Below are 20581 nucleotides of genomic sequence, written 5' to 3'. Positions count from 1 at the left end.
CCGATCATTGACTGGAAATGGTTATGTTTGGCTACTTGGAGACTATTTGCAGTTATTCATGGACTTCATGTTCTCAATTAACGATGGAATATTTGTGGGTGACAAAGCGATTTGCCACCGGACCACAGTTGTTCGCAGTTGTTTCGAAGAACATTCTGGACAATTCGAGCGAATGATAGGCGACCTATCGAACATTTATGGGACATAATCGAGCCATAGCACGTCGAGTTACTTCACTACGTAGGTCCGACACGATCTTAGGAGCTATCCCAGACTTCTGTCACCCCAGTGTATACCTAGAGGCTACTAGTTGCATGCAAATGCTGGCAAAAGAAATCTATTCTGCAGGCTTTTAACGCCTTGTCGAACGGTGGGATAGGTGCTTAAGTTAACAAGTGGAGTATGTTGAAAAGGAAAATCAATTTCAGACAGTTACACTCAGTTCTGATGTCCCTGTCCCAGTTTGCAGCTTATTTTTCTGCTTTTCCTTTTTTTTAAAAAAAATTCTTTATTAGCACGATACAAGCAAAACAATATAAAGATACAAAACAACCCATCACCTTAATAATTAGTGGGTCTACATATTATACTAGATTTTGCAGCATTGTTACATTTCATTTTTCTATAACTGGCATAACTATGAGCAAGGTTAATCTGTTAAGCTATCCTACTTCTACTAATCTATTCTGCAGCGATTACAAGTGTGCCAGTTGATGTATAAATCTACTATTAAAGGCCTGCTCACTCAGCTAAACCCATGTGAGCCTGCCCCTGGCACTGGGCTGGCCAAGTCTGTATTTTCGCTGCAGTCCCTACCTGTTAGTGTTTGTTAGTGTTCTAATCTACTACTACTACTGCAGCTTATTTTGTGATTCACTCTCGTAATATGAGCAAAGCTCACCACTTACCATGTTTCACATGCAATTACTCTGTTTCTCATCCTCTGTGCCTCGTCATTGTCTACAGGCGAGGTCTCGATATTATTAGTAGAGAGCAAAATAAATAACAGTGGACCTAGAATGCTTCCCTGAGGAACATGGGAAATTTTGTATACCGTGATGACTGCTAATGCGAAACTGCACGTTTGATGGTGCACGTAGAACATCCTGAATTGGAAGCGTAAGCGGTAAAAGCGAGTATCGGAAAGAGGACGAATTATGTAACAAGCATCTGTGAATGCGGTCGTTGAAGCGAGGCGAGTCGGAATGGCGTCCGCTTTGCGTTAGCGTGGCGGGCGGCAGCAGTGGCAGCGGCGGCAGGTACTAACGAGTGTTCGGCGTGTGGTGCTGCTAACACCTGTGACCCTGGCGGAGCGCTGTCAGACGGTCGGTCGCGTTGGCCCAGTAGCCTGTGGAGGCCGGAGTCAGCAGGGGACGGCTGGAGGCCGCAGCAGCAGCAAGGGGGGCAGGCGCCGCCGACGCCGGGGGCAGCGCTCCAGGGACGCCGCCGACGCCGCTTCCGGTGAGTCTGTAGCCGATCTTCCACAACAGCGTGGTAACACTTCAGCTAACGACGCGGCGACCGAAGGGGGCGTGGCAGTCACTACCTCGCCGCCTACGACAACGAACCGACGGAGGCTGTCGCCGCAGGAAGGAGCCATTGGGGTTCTCCAACGAGTCCATTCAAATTCCGGTGCGTCTGTCGCCGACAGTGCCGAAAAAAGTGGCGAAAAGTCACCAAGGCCACCCGCTGAGAGCCACCAACAGTGCATTCTGGAAAGGCTGTCGCCAAACCGGGAATCCAGCAAACCTCCCCATAGCGTTCAGACTTTTCCCGAGTCCGTCACTGGTCCGAAAGAAGCCATCCCTGTTACCAGTCTACCTCAACGAGACCAACAGCGGGAGTCGACGAGTGGAAAACACCAGAACGGCCAGTACACTGCTCCGACTGTGACAAGTGAGACCGTAAGAGACTCCAGTGTAGGGGGAGTGAAGGGTGATAACAGTGCTGCACCAGGACAAAGTCTGGTGGAGGAGCGGTCGCCGAATGTTGAACAGACAATAGAAAACGCGGTACCAGCCCAAGATACGAAAGATACGGTCCTGCAAGCGGAAACTTCGAATCGTCAAGTAAATTCGTCGTTTGGTGGTAGACGCCAGACTGTGACACAATCAGAGGGGCTTGATTCTGCTGTAAGTGATGAACCACTGAATGTACCCGAAACCGTAAAACTTTCTACTGAACCGCTCTTGGAAGGGAACAATAGTGCAGTGCCTGTGACTCCTGCAGCAGAAAAGGGAGATTCATTTGAAACGGATTCAACTCCTCTACAGGAGGGAAGTGAGGAACGGAGAAGAGGCGAAACGGTACAAGTTCAAGATATTTTGGATACGGTAGATCATAATGAAACAGACCTGCAAACACAGACGTCGGACCATCAAGCTAATTCAGCGTTTGGTGGCAGCTTTCAGACAGTAGGGCATTCAGAGGAGCTCGACGGTGCTAACTATGATGAATCAGTGACTATTCCTCTGGCAGTGAAAGACTGTGGCGAGGCGGACGCAGAAGGAGAGAAAAGCGCAGTGCCGATGATTCCTGTGATAGGAGATGAAAATTTGCTCGTAGGAGGATTGGCTGGGCCGCATGCAGGTGCTACAGAGGGAAGTGCTGAGCAGAAAAGAGAAGTAACGTCAGCTCCTGCTAACGCTGTCCTACAGTCAGAAACAGCAAGGTGCGCGGCAAATTTGCAATCGTCACCTGTGTGTGGAGTCAACCATCAAACTAGTGGACAGTCAGACGTCTTTGGTGCTGTGGCAAATGCCGATCCTGTGAACGAAACTCAGCTTCCAGATGAAGACGATCGTGCACGTCTAGAAAACAACAGAACAGTAAGAGAGGGATTAGAGAGGGAACGACAAGGGATGGAGGAACTTACGCTCAAATACAGTGTTGCTGCCTCATCGGTGGAATCTACGAGTGAGATGCTACGCGATGGAGTAGCAGAAGGAGAGAAGACATGCATTGCTGCTGACGATAGCCTTCGATTGAGGACGATTACGAACAACGAAACTGTGGAAATAACTGCAGTGGGTACTGAGAGAGAAACTTTTGTGACTGAAACGAACGAATGTAATATTACCACCGACAGTCGAAAGGAAATGGCTGCGATGTCGGCGGACGATGGTGGACGGGAGCCGATGCTGCAAGTAGGTGGGGATCGAAAGGAAGCAGCATCAGAGAATGCAGAGGTAGACAAAAACTTTAAGGAAAATTCGAACGTTTGTTCAGCCATATCGACAGCTGAAGAAGAAGTATTTCATAACTCGAGTAATGAAAAAGAAGTCCGGCGTGTTAGATTTATGGACAACGTAGAAAGGTTCGAAGATAAGTTAGAAACTGTTGGTTGTTCACGAAATGCAAGCCAAGGCAGTGATATTTACGGAGAAACATTTGTGAGAGACGAAGTGAAGCAAGTAGTGTGTCAGACGACACGAGTGCGTAAAGAATTGATATGTGCGCGGCGGTTCGACAACAGGGAACGTAGGGAGAGCAACGACAGTGTTACAGCTTTGGATTTGCCGAAAGGTGAAGCGGTGAGCCGCAAAGGGCGTGATGATGGGGCTATTGTGGTGCTAAATCGAGAGCTGACTTCAGACGACGAAGATAGAAGTGAGAGGACAACATACGAACAAGTGGTTCGTGCAGTAGCTGAGCATTTCGTCGAGTCGTTACTGGCCGAAAGCGTAGCAAATTTAGATTATTTTAGATGGATTGGGAGAGGGAATGGTGTGGTTGCGAAGGAGAAGGCGGGCGCGAATGCAACTTGCACAGATGTGGTTGTAATTGGAGATGATGTGGGTGGTAAGTGGAAGGATAGGAGTGTTCGAGGTGAAGGTTGTGAGCTGTGCAGCGAGAAAGTGGTTATATCCGCTGCGGATAGGGAAAGGCGCGGAGACGTTATGTCTGAGAGCACGGGGGGTTGTGCTGAAATGGAAAGTCCAATTGAGTGTGGTTCTGAATGCCAAGAGAGGACACCTGGTGATCACTCTTTACTACAACAGAGTGTTGTGACGTCGGAGACTATAAATAGCGGAGGAGACAGCGCAGCAACGGCTTCGGAAGACACGGCGAGGGAGCTAATCGACACTCCGTCGGTGAGGGCGGAGGGGGCCGAGTGCAGCGACCGGCGGCAAGGTGGCGCTGGCGGTGCGTGGGCGGGGGCAGGCCTGGGGGCCGAGGGCGTGGCTGCAGCGGGCGCCGCGGCAGCAGCCTCGCGAAACGGCGAGCACAGTGTCGTTAACGGGGGGCGCGACGCGACCGCCGGTGGATCTGGGGGAGGAGAACTGCAAGCGTGCAGCGCTGGAGAGTCTGAGGACGACAGACGAGTGGAATGTGCGGAAGATGAGGAACACGTGGAGCCGGAGGACGAAGGAAAACTTCCGCGGAAGAGCAGTGAACAAACCGGCGGCGGCAGCGGCGCCGCGCGCGAGAGGAGGCAGACGGCGCAGTCGTCCGGTCGCGCGCCAGGAATAGAAACGGAGGCAGAGTCGCAGCCGCGACCGGCACAGAGTCAGCATTTCGGCGAATGCCGTGACGCAACGGCGGGCGGACAGCGATCCCAGAACCCCGGCGCGCGTTGCCCGGGCGAGTGGGAGGCGGAGGAGCCGTCAGTGGCTGACAGAGACCGGGAGGCGGCGATGGAACCCGCCGCGCAAGTGGAGGCCGAGAACGAAGAAGTGGAGGCCTCGCAGGAGGCCGTGGAAGATGCGCCGGCGGCAGGCAGGGCGCTGAAAGAGCGCAGGGCGGTCATCGTGCAGATCGTGACGGACGAAGACGTCTGGGAGACGGCTAGCGAATTCGACAAGGACTCACCGCCCCCACGGAGAGACGGCGGTGCGGACAGAGCGCCGCGGGAGGGACGTCGAAGTCGAAGGCGGCGCCTAGCGAGTTCGCCGCCCTCGCTGCGGCCACTGGGCGTAATCCCGGAGGAACCGGCCGCGGAGGAGGCGGGGGCGGTGGGGGCGGACGAAGCGGCCGTCCACGCGTCGAGACGGCGCGACCTTCACCGCGCCGTGTCCGACCCGACTGCCCAGCGCGTCTACGTCGTCACCAAAGACGTCGGACAACAAGCCATCGACTGCGGCGTCTTCACCGTCAGAGAATCTTTCATACCCAAGTCGCGAGTTGGCGATCCAGTACCGAGAGCTTCTAGACCGTCCGACACCAGCGCGCCGCCTCCAGTTGACACAGACTGCCCCAGAGCAGACCTTCCTAAGACGACAGAGCACCGGTACGAGGCGCAGATGCACGAAATCAGCAGCTCTGTGACGCCCAGCGTGTGTCGCGTGAAGGAGACGTATGTCGTCAAGTGCAAAGTGGAGGAAGTGGAGGTCGCCAGCTCCGCCAGCAGAGCCGAAGATGTTCGGAGGTCCGCAAATATGGCGAGGTTTCTGAATGCCGGCGGATATTCGTCTCCGCCGTCGATAGAGATATCTGAGGTGACTGAGAGTGACGCAGAAGAGACGGCAGCAGTGGAGGGACGTGTCGAGATGCCGGTCGAAGACGAATGGCAACCGGCGGCGGAGAGAGTCTTCCTGTCCAACAGCAGCGAAGGGGAGGATGCGGATGGGGAGGACACGGCTGGGGAAGAGGAGGAAGCCATCAGGAAGCTGGAGAAGGGCTCTGCGCTTGAAAAAGATCAACAGGAGGAAGAAACTTTGGATGATGAGGTGTTCGATGATGCAGATGGTGAAATGGACAGAGTGCAAGAAAGGAGAAGAGGAAGAACCGATGAAGGGAGTGTGGCTGTACCTATTGCTGGCAGTGAAGAAGTGTCAGCGAGAGATGATGCTGCCAAATCAAGGACATTCGTTGGGGAAGACTCTGATTATACTGAAAGAAGGTTGTCTGGAGAAACTGACAGAAATTACGACGGTTATGAATATGCAGCTGAACAAACTAGGGTCACATCAACACCAGATCGGCTAACGTCGAACGAGAGGAGGGAGATGGAGGCGATGGTTGCGTCCATGATGCAAGAGTTGGGTGTGGAGCCGGTTCGTTACGGACAGCCGCCGAATAGGCCCCTGGAGACCCTGTTGGAGGAGGACTCTGACGCAGACAGGACCCCCACTGTGACAGCCGCCCACTCGCGGCAAGGCTCTTCCGCCAGTAGCGACGCGACAGCCGTCTACAACCCAGGTGCTGGGTCTCGTCCATCCTCTTGCGAGATCGTGATGCCCCAACCGATGCTGCAGCCCAAGTCACTCCTCGAGCTGTCTTGCAGCGTCCTGCTGTCGCGGCCGGGCGGCGCGTCGGTCTTGCGCCAGATGCGACTCTGGGAAGCGCCCTCGACTGCCTCTACTCCGGCGCCTACGCCTCCTCCGCCACCCATCGCCTTCTCGCCTACGCCATCGACGCCAGCCCCGACACCACCGCCGCCGCCTCCCACACCACCCGACGCCGAAGGCTGGACCGCGCTACCGTCCAGAGTGGACCCCAATTTGCTACTGTGCCTCTCGCCGTCGCAGGGTCGCTCCCTGTACAATTGGGGGAGGTCGACTCCGGACGCTGACACCTTGCTGGACCTTCATCGGAAGTTTCTCGAGAGGCGCAGTTACGGAGAACCCTCTCTGGGTCGCCAGCGAGGGAAGGATGTGGTCGACGAGCGACGATCTTCGTTGCCAGGGTACTATCGACTATTGGACACAAGTGAACGCTCGACACCTTCGCCTTCCACGAAATCACTGGACGCGGACTCGGCTCCACAGCGTAGTTCGTGTGATGTTAGCTCTAACAAGGCGACGATGTTCTCCGCCGGTCACCAGTTCTGGCAACAGAGGATTGTGGACAGAGCAGCATCGGAGCCGTTCCATTTCAGGCAGCCCAGCGTGGTGGCGGAAGAGACAGGGCAGGCGCCGGCGCCGCCCCCGACGCCCCCGCAAGCGCGGAGCGCGCCGCTGTCGCCGCAGGGCAGCCCCGCGCCGCGGCGCGACCGCTCCTGCCCGCCGGCCCTCGGCGCAAAAATACCGCCGACGTCGACGGCGGCGTCGGCGGCGGCGTCGGACAGCGGCCGCGGGGTGGGGGGCGGCAGCCGGCTGCTGGCACTGCTCCGAGCCGAGGAGCGCACAAGCCGGCCGGCCGCAGGCACGCGCATGTTGAAATTCGTCCGCGAAGGCAGGGCGCATTCGCCCATGGCGCCGCCCCAGCAGGATCAGCCGCCGCAGCAGCAGGCGGCGACGCCCTCCCCGCCGCCGCAGGACCGCAGCAAGAGGCCGCCGCCCCCGGGGGCGGAGGACGGCGCCCGCGCCACCACCTCGTGCGGCGGCTGTTGCGACTCGGCGCGCAACAAGCACCGGCCGCCATCTTGGTACGGCTATGACGAGAAGGCGCAGGCGCAGCCGGGCGCCGCTCCCGCCAAGAGGGAGAAGGACCAGTCTCAACAGCCGCCCACCAGCTCCGTTCCGGACGTGCTTCTCACCTCCAAGGACACCAGCACCAATATCGATTCCAAATCTGAGACCACCACCCACGAACAGCGCCGCATCTACCGAGTCAACTCCTTGGAGGCTGGCCAGGACAGCACCGAAAAGGAGTACCAGCGTCTCCGCCATGAGATTCTGGAGAGGAGATACTCTCTGCCGAGCAGATACTCGCCGCAGCCTCAAATACCCATACAGCAGCAACAGCAGTTATTCCAAAAGTCACTGGAGCCTAGTGCCAGAAAAGAACTGCAGAAGCGGCTGTCCTTCCAGCAACAGCTCCAGCAGTCGCGACCTCCGCTGCCCTCTCAGCGACTACGTCTGTCCCAAATGGACGTCAAGACCGACCAGCAGATCCAGGAGCTCAAGAAGCAGTTCGAGAGCCAGCAGGCGGAGGAACGCAGGCAGTTCCTCAGGCAGCTGGAACAGCTCAAGAGCGAGCAGCCGAAGAAACAGGACGAGAAACTCAAGGATGTGCCATTCCGACAGCTCAAGAAGCAGTTCGAGAACCAGCAGCAGCAGGAACAGAGGTACATCGAGAAGCAACTGCAGTCGAGAGAGAAGAGTCGCTCTTCTGGAGAGGACGTAGGGCAGCAAGAGAAACAGCCCAAGTCCGAGGAGGAGTTCGAGAAACTCAAGAAGCAATTCGAGACTCAGCTGCTGGAAGAGAGGACACAGGTGCAGAAGGTTCTCGAGAGGGAGAAGCAGAGGGACCAGGAGGAAGTGGATGGCAAGAAGGAGGTGCAGTACCAGGAGTTGATGCAGGGGAAGAAGGATAAGGAGGAGGTGGAGATCGTGAAGGATCTGCAGTACAAGGAGCTTAAGCAGAAGTTAGTGAAGCAGGTAGTAGTTGTGGATGAGAAGAAAGGTGAAGAATCGAAAGACGCTGAGAGAGGAGAGGGCGTGAAGGAAACTGAGTACTCAGAGTTGAAGCGAATGTTGGTGAAAGACAAAGAGGTTGCTAGTGACAAGAAGAAAGATGAACAGAAAGAGAATGTAATGGTGGAAAGGGATGAAAGGAAAAGTGAAGAGAAATCAGAAGGAAAGGCGGAAACAGGGCGGAATGGAGAGATTGACGAAAGGCAACGAGATGAGAAGAAGGAGCAGCGAGAGGCGGAGATGGCTGACCTAGAGCGCGAGGAACGGCAGCTCATGGAGCAAGAAGCGGATCTTATAAGGCAGTACGAAGAACTGCAGAAGCTCCGCGAGATCTGTGACGACGAAGAGTTCTGGAGAGAACGTCGCCAGGAGGTGGTGAAGCAGGAAGGCGCGCAGACGGTGCGCAAGTTCGAGGCTTCCCGGTACCGCATTTCGAAGCGCGGCGACATCGCCGTGGAGCGCGCGGAGGCGGAGGCCGGCGCGCCGCCGCTGCGCCTCCCGGGGGCGGACCGCCAGCCACCGCCGCCGCCCCCGCCCGCCTCCAGTGAGCGCTTCCGCGACCAGATGTTCCGCGAGTACGAGCGCCAGCTGGCCGAGCGCGCCGAGCGCCGACGCCGCTGCGTGCTGCGCGTGTCGGGGGCGGCGGAGGCGGCGCGCCCTCCGCCCCCGCCGCCGCCCCCGCGCCTGGAGGCGGAGTTCATGGGCCGCGTGCGCCAGCGCCAGCAGAAGCTCGGTCTGCCGGAACTGGACCAGGAGGAGGATGACGCCGGCGGCGACCGCGGGGGCGGTGGGGACGGCGTGGGCGGCGGCCGAGAGCTGCCCAAACACCTGCAGGAGTTCATCGAACTGGCGCAGCAGCCGTACCCCGACTCTGAGGACTCGGAAGAAGAATACCGCGTCATCGGCCGGCCCGGTGAGTCCCCAACACGACTGCCGCGAATTTTGCAATTGCTACACGAGCTAACTTTTATTGTCAGGCGGGAGATCCCCAGTGTAACATGTCACCCAAAATTTTCCTGGCTTTTTACGTTCTTGAATGGTCCGGCGCATCCATTCATCTTTAATAGAAGCGATATGAAATGAAAATATCACGTGAAATCCATATCACGGAAGGGAAATGGCGGACTGCAAATGTTCATGAGTGCAGTGCATCAATGAAATCACACAATAGACGTTAGTGCATTTGCAGGACCTATAATGTAAGCATGACAACAGCCATAAAACGATTTCAGGGACGCATTCCTAGTGTCGTAAGACGACTGTCTAGCCCAGTGCTGCAGAAATGCTCGGAGAAGTTAAACGGGAATTCTTGGAATAGAAACGGCCTACTCCACGCAAAACCCTGTTGATTAAATTTATAGGACCTGTAATAGAAGTCGGCTGTTCAAGCGTTCTGCTATCACCAACGTTTACCTCACTAGCAAAAACTCTCAGCTACCATGAATTTAATATACGTAATAAATTTTCCTGCAGGCGTGCTTTGTTCAACAACCCTTAGAAGTAAACATATCACAACTGTTTGATTTTAACTTCACCAGGAGGCCACCAAACCATGATCACGATGTAATAATATCAAATATACGAACTTCCTGGATGTCGGAGTAATAATGGGGCAGCCACTTGCGTTAATCAATTCAACGGAAAAACAGCCAAAGTTGATAATTTTGCTTTGATTTACTTGATGGCGAGTCTCAGATCGGGACCCATTTTCAAATCATCCTACACGACAGAAAATCAAAGTTACAAACATATACAAGTGTTTGGTAATTTCAGTTTTCTTTCCTGTAGGATGATTTGGAAATGGGTCCCGACCCGAAACTAGTCATGAAGAAAATAAAAGTGAAATTTGTGACTTTGATTATTTTTCCGTTGTATTGAACAGCAAATGTATTACATTCTACCGATTTGAATGAACTACGTTTGAAGTGATATTGTGGTCATGTTTTGATGGCCCTTTGGAGACGCATGGATGTCTGAACCTGCCATTCCAAAAATGCCTGAATAAAAACAGCGTCGCCGGAAATTTTTTTTCCTTTAACAAATTTATTTTTACTTTATTTACGAGCCGCACTGTTTAGAAAACACGCTCTTGATGATACAGCTTACGTGTTTTATTTTGCAAAGCTAAACAGATTTAAACGACAGCGGCGCAATGACGTGCTAAGTAGATTGTAAGATAAAGAAAAAATAATTATTCGTAGGCCTACTGAAAGATATGAGAGTAAACTGGAAAGTGGAGAATATTACATGACAGCCAATGTGATCCAAGAGGAACAGACGTACATCTTTTAATATAGGTCATTCTAAAGGGAAAGTGCACTACAAATAAAAACTCTATTCTTAAACATATCAGAGATACAGAATTTTAAAGGAACTTTCCTTGTGCTCAGTTACTGTTTGTCGCTTGGTTAGAGACCAGAGTTAAGAAGCAAAAACTGTAGAGAAGGAAGATACGGCACTCTGGCTAAATAAATACACTTGCAAATACTGGTACGGAATTCCTACAGTGGTTCCGATTACTTCATGATCCCGGGAAATCTGTTGGCGGAAATATGTTCGTATATGCATTGTGCAGCTAAATTGACAATAAAACACAAAAAAACAATAATCTGTTGATTTGTTGTTGCTCATTCCTAACAGTTGAAACTGTTTTGTGCTCTGGACAATCCTGAGGTTGTAATCTGTGTCTCATGTTTTACTTCATTAATTCTTCATGCTATTGGATCCACATCTCGTAGCGCAAATATGTGTGGTTCCTAAATCAATTATATTCTCCTCGTATACTCAGACAAGCTGAGAGGTTAGTTATACACGATATATGCAATTATTTGATGCTGTAAGTACCTTTGCCGAATTATCGTGAATATCTCACATGGACATCCAATGATACTGTAGTAGCACAATTTTATTGGCATTTATGGTACTATCAGAAAGACACTCCTGAAATAACTCTTAACACATCAGGTATACAGTTTGTTAACTTTGCCACCCAAAGAAATTATTAGAGAACCTTGAAACATTAATCGACTTAGAAAATTGTACCCACAATGAAAAGATGGCAGCTGTTGGTCACGAATTTGAATTAAATTGCACACAGAGTATCCTATATAAAAATCGTCACGACTTTCAGCTTTTAGTTCGAAGCTACTTAGAATGTACGTCGTTTTTCGTAAGAAACTTTGGAGTGTTGAGCCAAAAGCCTAAATTGGTGTCGACTTTTTTCAGTAATAGATATCTGTGGGAATTTTGTTCACACATCTTTAGTTCAAATCCATAACTGAGTAATGAAAGCTGTTACACGAGATGCAGTTGATGTAAGTAAAGTACATATAACTATGGCCTTTTAACATAAATGTCGTTAATTCATAGACAGTGACGTTTCAAATAGTGTGAGACCAACTTCATGTTCTCCAGGGTAGAAAAAGTATTTATTACGCCTTTTCACGCGATTCTAAGAGTAGATAAAACAAAGAAATCAATACCAGAATATAGTGTACTGAGGATGAACGGTAGCTCTACCGAAACGCAAACATGCTGTCTGATGTGTCGCGTACATTACGAAAGATTTTTTCCCCGAACAGGGAAACTTCTGTAAAATTTTTGCGCGGGACACTGGAAATAAGTTGAATAATAATAGGATTGTCTTCGTTGTACTGCCTGATGGATGGTAAAACGCTATTAGCGGGTTTTGTCATTCGTTAATGATTGATCGCACTACGATTTGGAGTCGAAGCCCCAACACCAAACTGCAAATCGAGCTGCAAGTTCGTCTACGTAGGTCTATTTATCTTGTACTACCACTCGTCTTTGCTACTTCAGCAGCTGTTTGGTACCTGTTGGTTCTTGTGTGTGTCTACTGAAACAGTCGTCTTATGTTTTCACTGTAACACATCTGCGCATTGTTATACGTGTAGCCGACTCTCTATGCTGAGAAACAAGTAACTAACACACCAGTTCTCAAATAATGGCTAAGATTACTGGCTTCCAGTCTCTACGAAATCTGGAATGTTAGCACACTTGTGAGTATTCGCTTCAGAGAAGCGCAAGTGTTCTGTTTACTGGCTTGTAACTCATTTCGTAGCCAACAGATGGCAGGACTGCCGCTGTATTTTCATTTCACGCTCGTTTGGAACATCCGTTGGTTCCGTTATAATTTAATGAAAGTTACCTTTTGTAAAAAATAAAAAGTAATATCAGAAGAATATTTGACTTTACAAAAAATCAAAATTTTACTTATACCGCATATAACTTCAAGGACGTACATGTTTATTTCATATTTGTGTTCGCTCTTGATGTCTCCTGTACATCATAAATGCTATAAGAGTGTTATCTCTGAACTCTAAAATGGGAGTGTTGTAACTACTGTACTACAAAAAAAAAATGGCCGTGTAGCATAATCATCGGTTGCATACTAATGAGTAAAGTAGCCAGAATTGAAAGTTCGACACGATGTAATCGATGTGTGCTCCTGACAAAATTAGTATGTTCACTAGTTTAAGCCGAAAAAAAGGAGAGATCAATATATGGATGCGTTGGTTTCGTTTATGACATCATACATAAGTATTAATTAAGGAAATAAATTCCCTGAAATGAGAGGAGTCCGCAGTCCTCGTGATCTGTTACGGATAATACAGTCTAGATCGCTTATTCTTTATTTCATGATATGTTTTGGCTACTACTGTCATCTGATCCAAAATCTGGGCTTGTGGAAACAACAAGGGAGCCATGCGGATGGGCCTGCTTCGATTTTATTCATCGTTGTAGCATTTGGAGATTAGAGTCCTGACGTAAATTTCCTAACACATACGACGTATATCTCAAAATGTTCGAAAAATTTCCTTCGAAGATTTTGAGGTATTTGAGCATTTTAAGTGCGTACAAAACATTCCGATAACTTTAAAAATAAGTGGTGCATTGCGTATAAGTCTTGTATTCTAGGAATACCACGTTCGATTCTCCATAATTTTTTTATTCTTCATGTAAATCCTATTTTTATTATCAAATGGAATATTAATGAAGATATATTGAATCGCTTTTTTTAATAAAAATACCATATTTCTACTTTGAATTTCTAATGACATAAAAATACTAGTGTTCACCAGGAGTTAAAATTCTGTTCAGAATTGCGAAACGTCAAATAGAAATTAAATTACTTTTTTTATTTCGAGTGATTGAACAGTATTAACGATGTACATAATTTTTTTTTTTTTCATTTCGATGGTTTATATCAAATTTCTTTTTCACGGAAGAGTTAATTAGCATTTACACTTGCTAATAAATATAGGACTTAAATAAAAGTAAACAGAAGTTTGCTACTACCAGTAGTGCATCTTCCTACCTAGTTACATACATACACTGCAGGCCACCATCCGGTGCATCGCGGGGGGAAGGAAAAATGACTATCTGTATGGTTCCTTACGAGCCCTAATTTGTCTTACCTTTTCTTCATCGTTCTTACGCGAAATGTACGTCAGCGCCAATTAAAATCGTTCGTGAGTCAGCCGCAGATTCAAATTCTCTAAAGTTTCTCAATAGTGTTTCGCGAAAAGTAGTCGTGTCTTCTCACCAGGAATTCCCATTTGAGTTCACAAAGCATTTCCGTAACAGTCGCATGTTGATCGACCATATCGGCAACAAACTTAGTATCACACCTCGGAATTGCTACGGTGTCGTCCTTTAATCCGAACTGGTGGTCATCCCAAACACTCGAGCAGTACTCAAGACTGGGTCGAACTATCAATATCCGGTTTCCTTTGTAGATGAGCTATGCTTTCCCAAAATTCTCCCAATAATCTTAAGCCGACCATTATTCGCCTTTCCTGCTACCGAACTTAGGCGCTCGTTCAGTTTCACATCGCTTTGCTACGTTACGTCTAGAAGTTACCGTGGCAACCAGAACACCACTAATACTGTATTCGAACATTACAGGATTGTTTTTCCTACTCATCTACATTAACTTGAATATTTTTACATTTAGAGCAAAGTGCCATCCATCACACTAACTACGTATTCTGTCTAAGACATCTAGTATCGACTTACGATCACTGAACGACGGCACATTACCGTTTTGGAATTCCTTCATCAAAGAAGCAGTAAGTATTCCAGAACTTGAATCTAGAGCAACATCCAACATGAGTAACTTAGAAGCAGACATCCTCGTTGTAGCGAAGCAGCTTAAAGCGCTCAATAGAGGCAAGTCTTCTAGTCCAGAGTGTATTTCAGTTAGCTTTCAGAGTGTGCTGACACAATAACTTCATACTTAGCAATCATTTACAATCGCTCGCTCGACGAAAGATCCGTACCTACAGACTGAAAAATTGCACAAGTCACACCCTTACTCCAGAAGGCAAATAGGCGTAATCCTATGAATAACAGACCCACTGTGGAACATGCTCTGTTTTCGAACATTAAGAATTACCTCGAAGTAAACGATTTATTCACACAGAGCCAACATGGTTTCAGAAAATGTCATTCTTGTACAACAAAACTAGCTCTATATTCTGAGGAAGTATTGAGTGCTGTCGACAACGCATAGGAAATCGATTCCATATTTCAGGACTTCCACAAGGCTTTTGATAGTTTATCATTCGTTACAAGCAGCTTCTAAACAAACTGCATGTCTGGGGGGTATCGTCTTAGTTGCGTGACTGGATTCGAGATTTCCTGTCGGAAAGATAGTAATTAAAGGACAGTCATCGAGTAAAACGGCAGTGATATCCGGCGTTTCCCAAGGAAGCGTTATAAGTCCCCTGCTATTACTAATCTAAATAAATAATTTAGGGGACTGATTTAGGAGACAATCTAAGCAGCCCTGTTAGATTGCTTGTAGATGTTACTGTCATTTACTGGCTATTAAAATCATCAGAAAATCACAAATAATTGCAAAATTATTTACACAAAATATCTGTATGGTGCGAAAAATGACAACTGACGCTAAAAAAGAAAAAGTGTGAGGTCGTTTACGTAAGTACTAAAATGAATCTATTAAATTTCGGTTACACGATAAGTCACATAAATATAAAGGCTGTCAATTCAGCTAAATACCTATGAATTACAATTAAGAACAACTTAAATTGCAACGATCACATAGATAATAATGTGGGGACGGCAAACCGAAGACTACTTTTTATTGGAACACTTATTGTTAACCAAGTGTATTAACCAAGCAACGTAATTGCATGTAACTTAGCTCCGTCCTAACAGGCCTTGGAATGCCCAACGGTACCGACCGGCCGCCGTGTCATCCTCAGCCCACAGACGTCAGTGGATGCGGATACGGAGGGGCATGTGGTCAGCACATCGCTCTCCCGGCCTTATGAAGCTTACGAGACCAGAGCCGCTACTTCTCAGTGAAGTAGCTAGTAGCTCCTCAGTTTGCCTGATAAGGGCTGAGTGCACCCCGCTTGCCAACAGCGCTCGGCAGACCAGGTGCTCACCCATCCAAGTGCTAGTCCATCGCGCCAGCGCTTATCTTGTATCAACCGAAATACTACAGAAACTTTTTTTCCTTTTTCTTTAAATTGGAGCAATGCACTTTTTTTAACGGCACTTTATCGCTCTTGAAGAAATGGGTGTAGTGATATAATGCTTCTTAATGTTGATCTTGAAATGTCCTGCCAGCACATCCGAAGAAAGTGCTTAATTGGAAAAGTAGGGCGGCCGGAACAGGGTCTTGAGCATTTTTAGTGTCTGCTTGTTTCCAGAAGAGCCATTCACTTAAACTCGAGTGCGTATACGCACGTATGAAAATGTTTTCCAAGCTTCCTTCTAATACGTTAGAACTTAGCATATACATAATTCCATGTTCACAAATAGAACTCAGAAAGAATGGAGGACTTTTACTCAAACTCCGCCGTCTTCGTTTATTAAACACCTGGTGGGTTACAATCAGGATCCCCAATACATCGTTAACGGAAATTGTTTCTTCTGTATTTAAGAAAGGTAAAAGAAGGAAATCTACAAACTACAGATGAACAAGTATATTACATTCAGCCTATAAACTGTACGCTAAAAAATATAGTATTAAAAATATATAAACATTAAAAAATGTAATATTAAATAACCGATTAAAGCCAACAGCAGAGCCACTCTTTCAAGAACAGAATGGTTTTCGAAACAGGAGAGCTTCTATTGACAATGAATTTGCTATGAAACAGCTTATAAAGAAAAAAAAGGGAATGCAGTTTTCCGACATATACAGCTTTTGTAGAAATAGATAAGGCTTTCGATAAGATAAAGATGCATCAATAATAGAATATAATGGCTGAACGGGGTTACCTTGAACACGTAATAATATGCATAAAAAGATTTTATAATTGCAACTGCTTCAGACTCTATTTATCTAATTATCGTGGAGGAAATGTAATTAATCAGAGAGTAAGACAAGTGCGCTTATTATGATACTTGCTTTTTAACATTTTTATGTACGAAATCCTACACAGATGGAAGGATCAAACACCACCTGGAATCAAGTTAGGAAGGACCACTTTAAATGTGGTAGCATAAAAAAAATGGTTCAAATGGCTCTGAGCACTATGGGACTTAACTGCTGAGGTCATCAGTCCCCTAGAACTTAAAACTACTTAAACCTAACTAACCTAAGGACATCACATCACATCCATGCCCGAGGCAGGATTCGAAAATGCGACCGTAGCGGTCGCGAAGTTCCAGACTGTAGCGCCTAGAACCGCTCGGCCAATCCGGTCGGCTGTGGTAGCATATGCTGATGACGTACTCATTATGCAAAACACCGAAGATAATCTTCAAAGAGCTATTTATTTACTGCTTAAGATTTGTAAGGGCTATTATTTCAGAATTTCTATCTCAAAATCAGTAACCATGACTTTACAGAGCAAACATACAGTAAGAGAAAAAATTATTTAGTATTACATAATTTAGAATTTTAGAACAGGATAAAGATTTGAATTATTTAGGCTGTGGTATTTCGTGTGATTACAATACAGGAATAAATAATAAATTACGAAGATAACAGGCACTGTGCGAAACTACCCGAAGAACACTGAAAACAGCGCGGACCGAAACATGGCTGAATCTGTAGCCTACAACTTGATGATAGTGCCAGTTATTCCATTTGGCAGTGATACGTGGAGATTAAAACAGCAAAACCACAACAATGTACAAGCGAAATTCCTGAGGGCACTATTGGGACATATCTACCTTGATCAAATAAGAATCCAGGATGTACGGAATCAGTTACATATATCTGTACGGAGTAAAATGGACGAATGTAAAAGAACGTGGGAAGAGCAATTAGACAGAGTGGCCAATGCTAGGATTCCTAAAGTAGCGCTGTCATACAGACCTATTGGCCGAAGAAACCCAGGGAGATCGAGGCAAATGTAGATTAACGGCGGAACACGCCAGGGCCTAATCCATGATAGGATGATGATTATGGTAATTCTATTTACTGTCGTAGCTGACATTATATGCTTTTTATAAAGTAGGGACAAGAGGAAAAAAGTTTACTCTTGCAGCATATAATGACGGAGCGTTGTATAGGAGCTTCATTTGACCGTGTTTACGTAACAACACCCGATTACCGCGATATTGGCCTTCAATTGTAGCACCTTTCGCAGACACTTTTGCGAAGACTTTAGTCCTCCTTAACAAACCTTATATTCAGTAGTTTTCTTTCGAAGGGCTTGCAAATGCTATTAAGAAAGTGTAGCGCTCCAGTGAGAAAAAAAATTCTTGCTTCGGTATCTCGGCTGATGCAAGACTTGCGAGTATTAACAATGTCCCTCTGTCTACCATCATTCGCCAAAAATACATTTCTTTCAGGGATTGAGAAGCGACCGTGAACATAAGTAAATGTAACGTATTATGCATAAATATGCGAAGAAACCCGTTACTGTTCGAGTACGCTGTTGGTAGTGAGTCACTGTAAATTGTGACATACAGCACAATACCTAATACGAGAGGACTTTAAAAACTAAGTTACTGAATGCTGCGCTGGACTACAAAATGAACAGTCACATGATACTTATTCTATCACAGTTACCAAGTCGCTGCAAAGAAATGCCGGCAAACTCTACCAATCGTTCATCGACATTATAACTCCGGTCCTTTTAGAAGTCCACTCCTTTTTCACCGAGCCATTCGAGAACCGCTGCTTCAACGTCGTCATTGCTGGAAAATCTCTTTTCACCTAAGATGTTCTTTCAGCTTGCCGAAAAGATGAAAATTGCAAGATGCAACATGTGGGAGGTATGTAGGATGCTTCCAAACTTCCCGTCGAAAAGCCTGCAGCAAAGCTCACGTCGTGCGCGCCGTATGATTGCATTGTCATGCACGGCAATAATTTTGCGTAATTTTCCATGCTTATTGTTCTTCACGGCGTTGCTCAGCGATGTCGGTGCTGCACTGTACGAATCGGGATTAATGGCTGTAACCTCTGCTATAACCTACGTGTACACAACGCCTTCGCAGTCGAAGAAAACGTTGGGCATGACCTTCCCTGCTGATGGCGCAATTTTGCATTTCTTCCGCGGAAGCGAGGACGTGCGTCAAGCTTCCATAGACGCTCTCTTTGTTGCAGGTGTGAAATGATGGACTCATGTCCCTTCACCCCTAATGACGCGGCTTAGAAAATCATTGTCTTTCATAGAATAACGCTCAAGGAAGGCCAGAGACGACATAAACCTTGCGGCTCTGTGTGAAGGTGATAGTGATCGCGCTTCCCAGCGTGGTCGCAGTATCTGATACTGCAGACGATCTTGCACGATGGAATGAGAACTGCCCATTGAGATACACATCTGCTAATCGGTGGCCGCAATACTCGCTTTCTGATTGCTGCGAATCAGGTCTTCGATTGCCTCGACATAGTAAGCCTGCCATTCGTTCCACAAAATAAGCGGCAGTCATCTTTTTTGCTCGTGTTACCGTGTTCCTAAATTAAAAACCAAACTATTTTTATCAATTGTGGTCGTGAGAAATGCTGGATCGGCGCTTAGCTCACTTATTGTTGTCATTTTTTAGCGCGTTCTGTGAGGCAGGAAGACAGAAGTTTGTCTTGTCTTCTGATGGCAGTTCATGTTCTGTATTGTTATTTGCGTAAACTAAGCTATTATACCTAAATGCAAATGCAGCTTTTTTATCAACTTATAGGAAAAATAATCCTTCCCTCGAAGAGACAAAGCTTAGTTATGGAGTTCACTATAAACATCGTAATGCGACATTTTCGATTGTACATGGCGGGCACTCGTATACTATTCAGCATAATAAATCAAACAAATATAAGCTGGGTTCATCTGCTGCTATCGCAGTAACTGCTTCGCCAATAAATAATGAGTAAGTTTGTTTCACATATCCTAAGAAATTCTTGACTTTGTTTCTGTGAAAGCTCCATTTAAAAATATAGATATTGCCAGCATAAACAAGCTTTATTAAATGGCTATCATGACATCATATCCATGATATGCAGAATCACAGAGCTTTTAGTTTGATTATAATAACGAAAGATATAATATTAACGTTTAGGATTGACGTAGTACTTCACCGTAATTGCATATAATTAAAGTCGGCTTTATAGTGTGAAAACCGCACATGTTACAGTTACAAGCTTTAATTTGTATCAAAATAGAATGGGTAAATAGTATAAGCGAAATTTGTGAAATTCCACAAAATGAAGAGACTGCATTGGCTGCAGCTGAGGGAACCTTCGCATACCATATTGCGTTTCGTAATCATAGCTACAGTTCCATGGAATGCCCAATAAATGTCGTTATAAAACTCTACGATTCCAGGTTTGGTTGTAAACGAACCAAATCTGAAGCCATTGTTTATAATGTACTAACTCCTTATCGTACATACCTTCATTAAGAAGATGATGACCATGTAAACATTGTAAGTCTATCCATTGCTACCAGTAATTAGAAATCAGCGCGGCTTCTTCTAGTATTAGGTAAATGTTTGAGAAAGCTGAGTGCATCAAAAAATATTGAAATTAGTCTCTAGTTAAAGTGAAACTTTTAATCCAATGTCCAAAAATGTGATGTTGGTTCTGCATGCCAACTGCCTAGAATCGAATTTTATTTGTCTACTGACAGTACGAACAGTATCTTTGGTGGAGTAAACGAAAGTGACAGAGAGAATGTTTTTGCTCAATTAAAAACAAGCCTTGGGGAATTACCTTATAGGCGTGGGTTGCATAGCCGGCCGTGCGGTTCTAGGCGCTACAGTCTGGAACCGCGTGACCGCTACGGTCGCAGGTTCGAATGCTGCCTCGGGCATTCGTGTGTGTGATGTCCTTAGGTTGGTTA

General features: G+C 47.0%; 1 protein-coding gene across 7 annotated transcripts in view; it reads left to right on the top strand.

Annotated features, from left to right (window-relative positions):
- LOC124775714 (sorbin and SH3 domain-containing protein 1) overlaps window positions 1–20581 on the top strand; it is a 1093224-nt gene that overhangs the window by 495952 nt on the left and 576691 nt on the right. Inside the window, exon 1 of one of the 7 annotated variants that reach the window (XM_047250588.1) lies at window positions 8989–9213. The exons of the other annotated variants lie outside the window; for them this stretch is intronic. Within the exon in view, the coding sequence (XP_047106544.1) occupies window positions 9000–9213 (214 nt within the window). The 5' untranslated portion in view covers window positions 8989–8999. Of the gene's footprint in view, window positions 1–8988; window positions 9214–20581 lie in introns of those variants that run through there. 7 annotated transcript variants of the gene reach the window in all.

Source organism: Schistocerca piceifrons, chromosome 1, assembly GCF_021461385.2.
Source record: "Schistocerca piceifrons isolate TAMUIC-IGC-003096 chromosome 1, iqSchPice1.1, whole genome shotgun sequence".
Taxonomy (NCBI): domain Eukaryota; kingdom Metazoa; phylum Arthropoda; class Insecta; order Orthoptera; family Acrididae; genus Schistocerca; species Schistocerca piceifrons.
This window is presented reverse-complemented; position numbering and strand designations above follow the sequence as displayed.